The sequence below is a fragment of the Neomonachus schauinslandi genome, chromosome 9 (assembly GCF_002201575.2).
Source record: "Neomonachus schauinslandi chromosome 9, ASM220157v2, whole genome shotgun sequence".
NCBI classification, from domain to species: Eukaryota; Metazoa; Chordata; class Mammalia; order Carnivora; family Phocidae; genus Neomonachus; species Neomonachus schauinslandi.
Window position 1 is genome coordinate 71,539,873 of NC_058411.1, and position 14,250 is coordinate 71,554,122.

The window sequence follows — 14,250 nt, forward strand, 5'->3', positions numbered from 1 at the left end:
ACTCTCTATACAAGAGAACACACCTAAGCTGCTTAGCAAAATTATTTTATAGCATCCTGAGATAAACCCATGTATGGGGTGGGAGTTTAAGCTCATAATGCCAGGTTACACTGCTGAGGCACTTCCTAAGAGCACAGGCAGGAGCAATCCCCAACTGATCTAGTCTTCAGTTTTCTGAAGCACACCATCCGTTTCCCTGTTTAATAAGTATCCGGAAGCAGCATGTAGTTTAGAGGTTTACTGATTCTGTGGCTGGCAAGATCACTTGGCTCTTTTACACTTAGTTTACACTTAGGTGTGAGGGTCCGTAATGGAATCCACTTTTAAAAGGAAGATCTCAACACCCCACGGTTTCTAGAGCTGGGGCAAGGACTCCGTGTCAAATCCATTCTGACGCCGAGTCTTTGAAGAGAGAGCTCCTACCAGTCTGAACAGGAATGGAATTCAGCCCAGTGTGTCACGCCAGGGCTGCTTTGGCTTGGCACTGCTGCTGTTAGGCTGATTCTTTCCATGCTGTAGCAATGGGTTGTGGGTAAAGGTCTGTCGTAAGGGACCTAGGGCAAGAGAAAACAAATTTCAATGAATGAAGGAAAGGAAGAAACAAATCACAGAATGTAGCCTGCAAGGGTTATTTACCCCTGGCAGCTAGTTCTAAGTGATTCTGCATGCGTCGTTCACGCTCTTTGAGCTGATGCGCCAGTTCAGCATTCTTCCATCCTGTGTAAAGAGGAGGAAGACAGTGGGTCCTAGGCCCATTTTTAGACTACTTCCCCTGCAGTCCCGTTTCACTGAGGACAGACCTTTACCTCTTTTGAAGCTTTTTACAAAACCTTCCCGTGGAAGTAATTTATTGGAGTCATGCACGACACGCTGGGGGATTTTCAGTATAGTCCGTACGGCTGGAATCCGGAGGCCAGCCACCTGGACCAGGGAAAACATATTGGAGGACAGCCAGTACATGAACACCGCCTGAAGGAGAAGAAAGACACAGTACTCAGGAGCTGTCCTCGGCTGTCAGCTTGATGGGAGATGGCTAGGCTAGATGGAAAGGCTTGGAGCCAGCTCCTAAGCCATTACCTACCGTGGGGAAATGGATAGTTATGGGCAACACCGCTAGGGGCATTACTCTGATCACATTTCTCATCCACTGAAGATCAGAACTTTGCACGCCAGTCTCCGCACCTAACTGCCAAAAAAAAAAGCAATTGCACGTCATTTCTAGAGAATCTGGCTCAGATTTCAACCCATCAATTCTACTTGATCTCTACTCCCCACTTTGCAGTTCTGGCACTTAGCCAACCTGGGCTTACCTCAAGGACACCCCACATTGTAGCAGTGACCACCAGTGGTAATATGTAGGTGGGGTCAGATAGTGTGAGATCCTGGAACCACAGGAGGCCACCTGTCTGCAGGCTGGGCACAGGAAGGTTGGCCATTTCTCTCAAGGCAATGAAGAAGGAGATGAAGATCGGGGCCTATTACACAGGATAAACAGTGTCAGGACCTTTTAGCAAAGGGGACATTTTCATGACTCCATCATTAAAAACCTTACCACCACCCCCACTTTTCGGGGGTCTAGGGCATGGGAAACACAGGAGTTTATCTGACTGGGGTAGGATAAAATAAGAAGGAAAATGTTTTTGCTTACCTGAGTCAGAGGTAGAATAAGAGGTCTAAAGAGTTTAACATCATGCTTTTTCTGGTAAAATGTCATTTCCGAGGAGGCCTTGTAAACTGTGAATGAGGGGAAGTTAATGGTTGGGCTAATAATTACATCGATGGAGGTGACCATCCTTACCACCTGGCCCATAAGATTTCTACCTGACCCTGGCCAGTCACTGGAAACATTAGGCCCAAGAAGTAGGTAGATCTTTAGAACTTGCCCACTTCTAGCAACCCTCAGCAGAATGTCAGGGAAGTGCAAGCATGGTCCTCTCCTATGCGCATTCTGCAGCTGACTCACACTCAGCATCGTCTCCTGCCAACTTGGCCTCTCTGATTCGAGTGGAAAACTTCTGGATCTCTGGCAAGTGGTTGTGGATCTTGGCTGCTTCTCGCTGGCCCTTCACGATGAGAGGAAACACCAGGCAGCGGGCAAGGACAGTACCTGGAAAACACAAACTAGGACTGGAGTGAAATCAAAGCAGTTCTGCAGTTGGAAGGTTGAAGGTTTTTAGGTCCTCACTGAAAGGGTCTTTTTTTATTATAGTCTTTTCAACACTGTGATGCCTGCTGAAGGAACCCAAAACAAAGGGCAGGGGTGACTTGATCCTTCAAGGCTCAGTTCTCTGCTTTGACCTCACAAAAGTCTAACATTAACTTCTGTAAGCAAATGGCCAGGGATACCGTTTATTTCCTCGAACAAAAGGTGAGAGAAGATACTTTTCTAGATCAGTGGTATCTGAACTTTTCTATTATCAATGGAATCTCCCTACCGTCAACTCTTAAGTGTAGCCCCAATATACATAAGAGATAAAACCGAGCTGCTCTGAGAGAGAGAGAGTAGTCTGGCTACAAAACTGTTCAAGCTCTGGCCTTTGCTTTTCTCAGAGGCACCATACACAACTCTGGGAACTTCAGGAATGAAGTCTGAAGGCCCCTATCCTAGAAATCCCTAGGGTAGGAAGTAATCTGGTGGCTTACTCCTTTAGCTCCTCCCCATTTCTTATACTTCCTATTTCCTGATCATTCCAAAAATACTGATAAACTAATCAGTGACAAGCAAGAGGGTCTGGGCTGAGAAGAGAGAGTGGTGGTGCGGGGGGGTAGGGGGGCATATGGGCTTAGGCTTTATCAACATTATAATGGCTGATATGGGGTGGGAAGAGAAGGAAGCTAAGGATGAAACCGAGAATACTAGCCCTGAAGGAGTGGCCTGAGAACTGGGCAATGGCAATGGAAAGATGTGGTCAGAAAGACAAGAAAATCAGGAAAGATGATCACAAAAGCCAAGGGAGAGATTTCAAGGTCTAAAATGTCTAATACAGGACCCTAGGCCCAAGGGGATCAAAATGGAGGAGTAGGAAAGATCCTGGGCTTACATCCTCTCAAGGATATACCAAAATCTACAACTACATATAGAACTATCGCTGTGTAAAGAACTTTGCAAAACAGATCTTACACACCTAAGGATATAAAGAAAAAGCCATTTTGAGTTGGGTAGGAGGCAGAGACAAGGTCTAGTCAGGACCCACGAGTAGGAGGGATATCACAACCATAAAGACTCTCCCTGTGAAACAAGGGGTCCAAGCCCCATATTGGGTTCCCAGCCCTACACTAGGAAGACCAGCTCCTACAACCTCTGGTTTTGAAAACCAGCAAGGTTTATGCACAATCTCACTTGCTGAAGTTCCAGCACAGAGGCAGCAGTTTGAAAAATGCCTGGGCTACACATGAAGGAGATGCATGGACTGATTTTAGGGCATGTGCTGGCAGGGCAGGGATCTGTCGGAACATTCTCTGGGGATGGACGAGCTGGCAGGCACCATTTCTGACATTCTCCATCTACTGTACTAGCACCAGCTTGCCCAGCCCAACCGACCCACAGGCCAAGAGCCCTTCTTAAGGGGCTCCCTGCCCCTGCCACACCCAGCAGGTGGCCTCAGCCTGCACCAGAGCCACCCCCACCAAGCAGCCTCTGCCCTGCATATACGAGAGCACCTGCAGCAGCTGGACCTCACAGTCTGCCACACAGTAGGCCTGCCCTTCCCACCAGTGGAATGGAGCTGTCACAGCTGGGCTTTGTAGCCAGCTGTGCTGAGGCCAACCCCCCACACTTACCCACCCAACAACAGTAGTGGCTGGACCTCTCAGACAGGATGATGGGCAGCCCTGCTTACCAGCATACGTGAAGAAGCTGTGGCTGAGTCTTGCAGACGGCTGTGTCAGGGGACAGCCCTGCAAACCACTGAGCCTACACCAACAGTGACCCAGCCATAAGAAGAGGGTGCATGCAACCCACACAAAGAACCCCTAGGGCACCTGGCTCAGGTGACTAGGAGTTTGCACTACTGGACCTCACAGGACACCTGCAAAAAGCTACTCCCCTTCAAGGCCAGGAGACAGAACTGATCTAACGAATACAAAGAAACACAGGGTTAGGCAAAATGAAGAAAGAGTATGTTCTAAATGAAAGAATAATACAAAACCTCAGAAAAAGAACTAAACAAAAGAGATGAGCAATCTACCAGGTAAAAAGGTCAAAGTAATGGCCATAAACATACTCACCGAACTCAAAGAATGAACACAACGAGAACTTCAACAGAAAGTATAAAAACAAAACAAAACAAAACACAAAACCAATCAGAGCTGAACAATACAGTAACTGAAATAAAAAGTCCACTGGAGAGATTCAATAGCACATTAGGTGATGCAGAACGAATCAGCGATCTGGAAGACAAGGTAGTGGAAATCACCCAACTGGAACAGCAAAAAGGAAAATACTAAGGATAGTTTAAGGAACTTTTGGGACAACATCAAGTATAACTAACATTGGCATTATAGGGATCCCAGGAGAAGAAAGAGAAAGGGACAGAAAACCTGTCAGCTGAGAAATTCTCTAACCTGGCAAAGGAAACAGACATTTAAGTCCAGAAAGCACAGAGAATCCCAAAAAATTGAGCCTAAAGAGACTCACACTAAGACTAGTTAATCAAAATGCCAACAACAGTTAAAGAATCTTAAAAGCAGCAAGAAAAAAAAAAACAACTAGTTACATACAAGGAACCCCCACATAAGACAATGAGCTGATTTTTCAGCAAAAACTTTAAAGGCCAGAAGAGTGGCACAATATATTCAAAATGCACCTGGCAAGGTTATCACTCAGACTAAAGGAGAGATAAGGAGTTTTCCAGATATGCAAAAGCTAAAGAGTTCATCAACAACAGACCAGCCTTATAAGAAATGTTAAAGGGACTTCTTAAAACAGAAAAGGCCATAATTAGAAATAAGAAAATTATTTAAAAAAATCTCACTGGTAAATATATAATAAAGGTAGTGGATAATTACCTACAGAGCTAGTATGAAGGTTACAAGACAACAGTAAAATCATCTAGACCAACAATAATTAGTCAAGGGATACACAAAATATTAAATTCTAAGATACAATGTCAAAACCAATGTGGGGATTTATTTTTTTGTATAACCTACCCACTCAAATTATTATACAATTATTTCACAGGCTTTCTAAATAAAAGTTTTAAACCTTGGGGGGAAAAAAAACAAAAAGTGGGAAGGGGGGGGGACTAGTACTTTTATTTTTTTTTAAAAAATATTTTATTTATTTGAGAGAGACAGAGATAGTGAGAGAGAGCTCGAGCAGGAAGGAGGGGGAGAAGCAGGCTTCCCGCGGAGCAGGGAGCCCGACGCAGGGCTTGATCCCAGGACCCCGGGATCATGACCTGAGCCGAAGGCAGAGGCTTAACCATCTGAGCCACCCAGGCGCCCCGGGACTAGTACTTTTAGATTCCACTTGAACTTAAAGCAACCATCAACTTAAAATAGATTTATATACATACAGTGTTAAATATTAACTTTATGGTAACTATAAATCAAATACCTATAATAGACATGCAAAAATAAAGAGAAAGGAATATAAACATAACACTAAGGAAAGTCCCCAAATTACGAGAACAAGAGAAGACAGGGACAGAGAAGAACTACAAAAACAACCAGAAATCAATACAATGGTAAGAAGTAGGGGTGCCTGGCTGGCTCAGTCAGTACAGCATGTGATTCTTGATCTGAGGGTCCTGAGTTCACGCCCCATATTGGGTGTAGAGATTACTTAAGAAAATGGTAAGAAGAATATATCTATCAGTAATTAAGTGTAAATGAACTACATGTTCTAATCGAGATATAGGGTGGCTGATTAAAAAAAAAAAAAAGACCCATCTATATGCTGCCTACAAGAGACTCACATGTGAGACATAAACAGACTGAAAGTGATGGAAGAAGATATTGCATAGGGATGCCTGGATGGCTCAGTCGGTTAAGTGCCTGCTTTCGGCTCAGGTCATGATCCCAGACTCCTGGGATCGAGTCCTGCATCGGGCTCCCTGCTCAGCGGGGACCCTGCTTCTCCTCTGCCTCTGCCTCTCTGTCTCTCATGAATAAATAAATAAAATCTTAAAAAAAGATATTGCATGGAAATGAAAAGAAAGCTGGGGTGGCAATACTTGTATCAGACAAAATAGTAACAAGAGACAAAAAGGGCATTATATAATGAATAAAAGTATCAATCCAAAAAGAGAATATAACACTTGTAAATATCTATGCACCCAACACAAGGGCAGCTAAATACGTAATGGAAATGTTAACAGACAAAAAGCAAGAAATCGACAGTTATACAATAAAGGTAGGAGACTTTAACACCCCATTAACATCAATGGATAGATTGTCCAGACGGAAAATCAGTAAGGAAATTGTTGCTTTAAACAACACATAAGACCAGATGGACTGGGGTGCCTGGGTGGCTCAGTCAGTTAAGCGTCTATGTTTGGCTCAGGTCATGATCCCAGGGTCCTGGGATTGAGCCCCATGTTGAGCCTGCTTCTCCCTCTGCCCCTCCCCCTGCTTGTGTTCTCTCTCTCAAATAAATAAAATCTTAAAAAACAAACAAAAAAACACCCACAAAAACACAAGACCAGATGGACTTAATAGATATATACAAAGCATTCCATCCCCAAAAGGCAGAATACGTGGGTGCCTGGCTGGCTCAGTCAGAAGAGCATGAGACTCTTGATCTTGGGGTAGTGAGTTTGAGCCCCACACTGGGTGTAGAGATTACTAAAAATAAATAAACTTAAAAACAAAAAACAAAAAAACCAAAACCCCCAAATGGCAGAATACACATTCTTTTCTAGAGCACATGCAACATTCTCTAGGCAATATCACATGTTAGGCCCCAAACCAAGTCTTAACAAATTGAAGACTGAAATCATATCAAGCATCTTTTCCAATCACAATGGGATGAAATTAAAACTCAATTACAAGAGGGAAAAATGGAAAAACCAAATATGTGGAGGCTAAACAACATGCTACTGAACATCCAATGGGTCAAGGAAGAAATCAAAGAAATAAAAAAACAAGATAAATGAAGATGGAAACACAATAGTTCAAAACCTATGGGATGCAGCAAAAGCAGTTCAAAGAGGGCAGCTTATGGGAGTATAGGCCTACCTTAGGAAACACGAAAAATCTCAAATAATCTAACCTTACAGCGAAATGAAATAGAATAAGAACAAAGCCCAAAGTTAGTAGAAGGAAGGAAATAATGAATATTAGAGCAGAAATAAATGAAACAGACTAAAAAAGCAATGGAGAAATCAACAAAACTAGAGATGGTTTTTTTAAAAAAGATAAACAAAATTGCTAAGGCTTTAGCCAGACTCATCAAGAAAAAAAGAGGGCCCAAATAAAATCAGAACTGAAAGAATTAACAACCAACACCACAGAAACACAAAGGATTGCAAGACACTACCATAAATAATTATATGCCAACAAATGGGACAACCTAGAAGAAATGTATAAGTTCCTAGAAATATACTCTCTTCCAAAACTAAACCTGGAAGAAATAGAAAATCTGAACAGACCAATTAGTAGTAATGAAATTGAATGGGCAATCAAACTTCCATCAAACAAAACTCCCAAGACCAGAGCTTCACAGGTGAATTCTACCAAACATTATAGAGGACTTAATACTTATCCTCTCAAACCAGTCCAGAAGACAGACGAGGAAGAAAAGCTTCCAAACTTACTCTACAAGGCCAGCATTACCCAGATACCAAAACCAGACAAAGACACTAAAAAAAGAGAAAACTATACAGGCCAAAATCTGTGATGAACATAATAGATGCAAAAAACCTCAACAAAATATTACCAAACCATATTCAACAATACATTTAAAGGATGATTCACCCTGAACAAGTGAGATTTATTCCGGGAATGCAAGGATGGTTTAATATTCATGAAATCAATGTGATTTACCACATTAAAGAAAATGAAAGAAAAATTGTATGATCATCTCAACAGATGCAGAAAAAGCACTTGACAAAATTCTACATCTGTTCAAGATAAAATCTCTCAACAAATTGGGCTTAGAGAGAATATACCTCACCAGAAGAAAGGTCACAGATGAAAAACCCACAGTTAAGGGGCGCCTAGGTGGCTCAGTCTGTTAAGCATCTGCCTTCGGCTCAGGTCGTGATCCTAGGGGTCCTAGGATCAAGCTCGGTGTCAGGCTCCCTGCTCAGCTGCTTGTGCGTGCATGCTGTCAAATTAAGTAGAATCTTAAAAAAAAAAAAAAAAAAAAAAGGAAAAACCCACAGTTAACATCATACCCAATTAAACACTGAGAACATTTGTTTTAAGATCAGTAAGAAGCCAAGTCTGTCCATTCCTACCACTTTCATTCACACAGCCCTGGGAAGTCCTAACCACAACAAAGAAAAAGTAATAAAAGGCATCCAAGTTGGTAAAGAAGAAGTAAAACTGCCACTATTTGCAAATGACATGATAATGTACATAGAAAGCCCTAAGGACTCCACTAAAAAAATTACAAGTAATAAATGGAGTAAAGCTGCATGATACAAAATTAATATACAGAAATCTCTTGTGTTTCTATACACTAATTTTGAAGTAGCAGAAAGACAAATTAAGAAACAACTCCATTTACGATTGCACCAAAAAGAATAAAATATCCTGGGGTAAACTTAACTAAGCAGGTGAAAGACTTACATTCTGAAAACTGTAAAACACTGATAAAAGAAATTGAAGACAACACAAATAAAAGACACACCATGCTAATAGACTGGAAGAATACTGTTATAATGTCCTTTCTACCCAAAGCAATCTACACATTCAATGCAATCCCTATCAAAATACCAATGCCACTTTTCATAGAACTGGAACAAATAATCCTAAAAGGTGTATGGAACCACACAAGACTTTGCATAGCCAAAACAATCTTTTTTTTTTTTTTAAAGATTTTATTTATTTATTTGAGAGAGAGAGAATGAGAGAGAGTACATGAGAGTGGGGAGGGTCAGAGGGAGAAGCAGACCCCCTGCCGAGCAGGGAGCCCGATGCGGGACTCGATCCCGGGACTCCAGGATCATGACCTGAGCCGAAGGCAGTCGCTTAACCAACTGAGCCACCCAGGCGCCCTAGCCAAAACAATCTGAAGAACAAAACTGAAGGTATCACAATCCCAGATCTCAAGATATATTACAAAGCTATAAAATAGTAATGTACTGGCACAAAAATAGACACATAAGCCAACGGAACAGAGTCCAGAAATAAACCCACACTTATATAGTCAGTCAATCTTTGACAAGGATGGCAAGAATATACAATGGAGAAAAGAGTCTCTTTAATAAATGGTGTCGTTAAAAAAAAAAAAAAAAAAAGGACAGCCACATGCAAAAGAATGAAACTACATCACTTTCTTACACCATATACAAAAATAAACCAAACTGGATTAAAGACTTCAATGTGAGACCTGAAACCATAAAACTCCTAGAATATAGGTAATAAACTTTTGGACATCAGCCTTAGCAATATATTCCTGGATATGTCTCCCCAGGCAAGAGAAACAAAAGCAAAATAAACTATTGAAACTGTACCAAAACAAAAAGCTTTTGCACAGTGGAGGAAACCATCAACAACAAAAAAGGCAACATACTGAATGGGAGAAGATATTTGCAAATGATATCAATAAGGGGTTAAAAAAACAGTACAATTAAAAAAGAGGCAGAGGACCCGAACAGACACTTCTCCAAACACATGTGGATGGCCAACAGACACATGAAAAGGTGCTAAATATCACTATCAGGGAAATGTAAGTCAAAACCAAAATGAGTTACCACCTCAACACCTGTCAGAATAGCTAGAATCAAAAGACAAGAAATAACAAGTGTTGATAAGCATGTGGAGAAGAGAGAACCCTGGTGCACCACTGGTCAGAATGCAAAATAGTACAGCCCTGTGTCCAGCTCCATGCTCAGTGGGGAGTCTGGAAAGAAAAGCTTAAAAAAACACCCAAACCCCCAAACAAAAATATATATGCACCGCTAAGTTCACTGCAGCATTTACAATAGTGATGATATGGAGGAAACCTAAATGTCTGTTGACAGATCAATGGATAAAGAAGGTGTGGTGTATAAACACACAACAGAATATTACGCAGCCATAAAAAAGAATGAGCTCTTACCATCAGTGACATGGATGGACCTATAGGGTATTAGGCTATGTGAAATAAGACAGAGGAAGACAAACACCGTATTATTTCACTTACATGTGGAATCTAGAAAACAAAACAGACTCACAGATAGAGGACAATCTGGTTGCCAGAGGGGAGGGGACTGGAGAAGATGGGCAAAATAGGAGGAAATTAAAAGGTACAAACTTCCAGGGGTGCTAGGCTGGCTCAGTCAGTGGAACATGCGGCTCTTTATCTCGGGGTTGTGAGTTCGAGCCCCACACACCCAATGTGTGGGTCAGGATTATGACCCTGAGATCAAGAGCTGCATACTTCATCAACTGAACACCAGCCAGGCACCCCAGGGATTGCTTAAATAAACTTAAAACAACAACAACAACAACAAAAAGTACAAACTTCCAGTTACAACTAAAGATGACCCAGGGATGCAATGTACAGCATAGGGAATATAGTTAATATATTTTAACAACTTTATATGGTGACATGGTGATCACTTCATAATATACATATATGTTCAATATATATATGTTGAATCACTATCACTAATATAATATTGTATATAAACTACACTTCAATAAAATAAACTGGAAAAATGTGCCTAACACAGAAAGGTCAAGTATGAAAAGAATAATGGGTTTAATAATGATGTCACTGACAAAATGAGGTGGTATTAGTAAGTCAGATTGCTAAAAAGGTCAGACTGCTGAGTGTCAAAGAGTGGAAAGAAAGAAGTCCACTGCATGCAGAACAGTCTTTTAAATAACAGCTATGAAAGGAGAAAGAACTAAGGATGAAAAGAAGGGACTTTTCCTCAAGAAATCCATGGTATATTTGAACATGTTTGTATTTTCAGAACAGGGCAGTAAAAAGAGAGAACCTGAAGACCTAGGGAAAAGGATGATCACTGGAGCAAGGGTAGGAAGAACAGAATTTAAAGTATAGTCTTAGCCTACAAGAGGAACAATGTGGGCACCTTCCAATTTGGGGGGGCGGGGTGGATTTAAGCGCCTGGCCTGACCTATTCTCCTAAACCACGGCAGCTTCATCACTGTTAACAAGGTCTCCTTACTCTAACCCCATGCTCACATTAAATATCTACACTTGTTGAATCCCAGGTGATCCAGTGGTTTTATAATGCCTTTTAATAAAGATAAATATAGTGTATCTAAGGATCAAGAGCCTCTATCCCTCATCTGAATCATCTGCTTTTCTGACCCCTAAACTTCTGCAACTACAGTTGACCCTTGAACAAAAGGGGTTTGAACTGCGTGGGCCCGCTCATATGGGTTTTTTTTTTTTTTTAAAGTACTGTACATGTATTTTTCTTCCTTACTTTAAGAATATAGAATACATGTAACATACAAAACATCTACTAATTGACTGTTTACCAGCAAGGCTTCTAAGAGCAGGCTATTAGTAGTTAAGTTTTTGAGGAGTCAAAAGTTATACATGGAATTTCAATGTTGGGTGGGGTTAGTGCCCCTAAGCCCCAGGTCATTCAAGGGTCAGCTGTATTTCCTCCATCCACTTACAGAACTGCTGTCTTTAAAATTCTACCCCCGAAGTTCCCATTTCTACGCTTGACCATGATGTGTTTCCCTTACATGCAGCAATGGCCCCCCACCAAGGTAGGCCTAGGTTAACATGCATAAATTCCAGTAAGTTCTGAATCAGTCCCACTGGGGTGTATGACCCCAGCCCCAGTTCAGCGAAGCTCTGTCCTGCAGCAGCTTGGATTACATCTGCGGTCTCTCCAGAAGCCACCTCGGGTACTGCTGTGGGTGAGGGAGTTGCAGGAATGACAGGAGGGGCCTGAACCTGTGCAAAAGGAAGTCATGTGTAATACTCAGTAGGGGGGACATATAGAAATCACAGGCCCAAGATAATAACTAGTATCAGGTTGTTCTATGGGCTTTCTACTTTTTGTTCTCCCAGATTAGTCTACAGTGTACAGAGAATTCAAGGCTTAAAAAGGACATTTTATTTTTTTCCTCTAGGCAGGAAGACAAGTTAGAGTAAGATTTCATGACCTCCCTTCCTATTACTAAGTTATTTCTTCTATCAGTGTTTTCCAAACTTCAGTCATTTGAGTATCACTGGCACGATTTTGCAGATACTGAAACTGTCGTAATTTTTATTTAAAACAAGTCAGTTTTTAAGACCAAAATATTTACTTGGTCTCACCATCAGAAATATTAATACCCACGAAGTCAGTGATACGCAAGTTATAACTTTTCTGATACCCATGCACACCTGGAATCACATCTCCTACACCATCAGCGGCTTGCCACCATTATGGCAAACAATGCCTTGTATATAACATAAATTTCTCCTGCTGTACTCTCATTTTCCCACTGATTTGAAAATCTATCCCAAGTTAAGATGCTACTATTTTGGGGAGCTGCATGGAGTGTGGCCAAGAACTCTGTGCCACACTTCCCCTCCTTGTAGTTAAAACAAAATAAAAAGAAATCAACCAACAAACGCTACCCCTAACGTCGCAGGGACGAATCGCCTCTTACCTGGGCTTCTGCGAACAAGATCACGGAGGTACTGAGGCCCCGGGGACCAGGGCCCGCGAGGAGGACATAGTGCGGGCGCTCGCCGCACCGGCCGGTTGGAAAGAGGAGCCCTGAGGTCAGCGGTTTCCGCGGCCAATGAGAGGGCCCTGCGACGCTATGGAACTGAGAGAGTAAAAGAAGGATGGAGCCCTTTTTCAGGAACAGATGTCGCCCATCAGGCTCATTCGCCACGAAGCTGCCGGCCCGTTACCACAGGTGAAGGCACCACTACTCCGCGCGCAGATGGCTGGCCCGAAGGCATGCAATTGGTGCGGCCAGGCTCTCGGTTACCGTAGACCCACCCCGGAGCACAGAGGTCGAGGCTGAAGTTTCTGTGGCATGGGTGACGACGAGACCCACGAACAGACAACAATACGCGGCCACTGAGCCCGCAAGGTCGGGGAAGTAACCCTTCCGTGTACTCATGCGAGCCGAGGTCGAGAGAGGCAGGTCCCGGTGAGGTCAGCGTCTGCTCAGGCTGTTCCTGGCACGAGCTGTTTCTGGCTCGGGCCACGGGGACAGGGCCGCATCCTGGCGCTCAGCCCTGGGGGATCCTTACCTGACGCTGTGGCCGTAACAAGCGCAGAAGCTCCCGGCGTCCGCACATCAAGCTCATCGCCATTTTGCCGGAGGAGGACTTGCGCTCGCGCCTGCGCACTCAGAACTTTAGCCTCGCGGGAAGAGGCCCTTTTGGAAATGGGCATGAAGCCAGAGCTGTTGCCACGATCAGGTGGTAAAGGAGACTGGAGCTTAGCGGCCATATTTGAAGTGGGTAAGAAGACGCTAAGGGCCTTATTAACAAGATCGCGCAGGGTGTTCAGGAGATTGAAATGGGATTGAAGAGCTGCCTGAGGGGCCCTCACGCAGTGACTGCAAAAACCTGGGCATTTTTTTCCTCCATTCTGTAAATCCGTGATTCTCCTCTGATTTGTTGATTTAAAGTACAAGTTCCGGACAGTCTTGGCTGTGCTTGGCGTGGCTTTTTCTTGTCCGGTGAAACTCGGTTCTTACTGCTAGATAATATTGTAATTACAGATTAAGTGAAATGTGAGGGTAGTCCGGCGTCTGACAGAAATTGAGGAAAGGCAGCTTGTAGGAAATATTTTCCACCCAGATAAAAGGACACAGTTTTAAGAGGGGACCCCCACCTTTCACCTTTCCTTTCCTTAAATGGGGTTGTGTGAGGATCATCTTGTGACCACGAGGGGACAAATCTAAAGCTAACATGTTGAAGATGGTGGTACGGAAAGAGAAAAACCCTGAATACTTGCTGATGTCCTTCAGGTGCTGCACTAGACTTGGTACCACCTGTATCTAGACTTTGTTGTGTAAGATAATTAAAGGTCTTTATTATCCACACTCCAGGCCTCTGTTGCTTTGGTGTTTGTTTCTTGAAGCTGAAAGCATTCCTAAAGATATATGAGGTGAAATTCTCTCCCAAAGAAAAAAAAGATTTCCATTCAGAAAGGT

The 14,250-nt window shown here is 42.8% G+C and overlaps 1 protein-coding gene across 1 annotated transcript; it reads right to left on the reverse strand.

Annotated features, from left to right (window-relative positions):
• Positions 1-66: 66 nt before the first annotated feature.
• OXA1L (OXA1L mitochondrial inner membrane protein) lies at positions 67-13,418 on the reverse strand. Its single transcript, XM_021695391.1, has 10 exons — positions 13,340-13,418; positions 12,742-12,903; positions 11,824-12,037; positions 1,964-2,107; positions 1,649-1,734; positions 1,311-1,475; positions 1,082-1,186; positions 807-969; positions 637-717; positions 67-554 (listed from the first exon to the last, which is right to left on the reverse strand). Exons 1-10 carry the CDS (start codon positions 13,400-13,402, stop codon positions 445-447), a joined length of 1,293 nt encoding a protein of 430 aa, XP_021551066.1. The 5' UTR covers positions 13,403-13,418; the 3' UTR covers positions 67-444.
• Between the last annotated feature and the right edge of the window lie 832 nt (positions 13,419-14,250).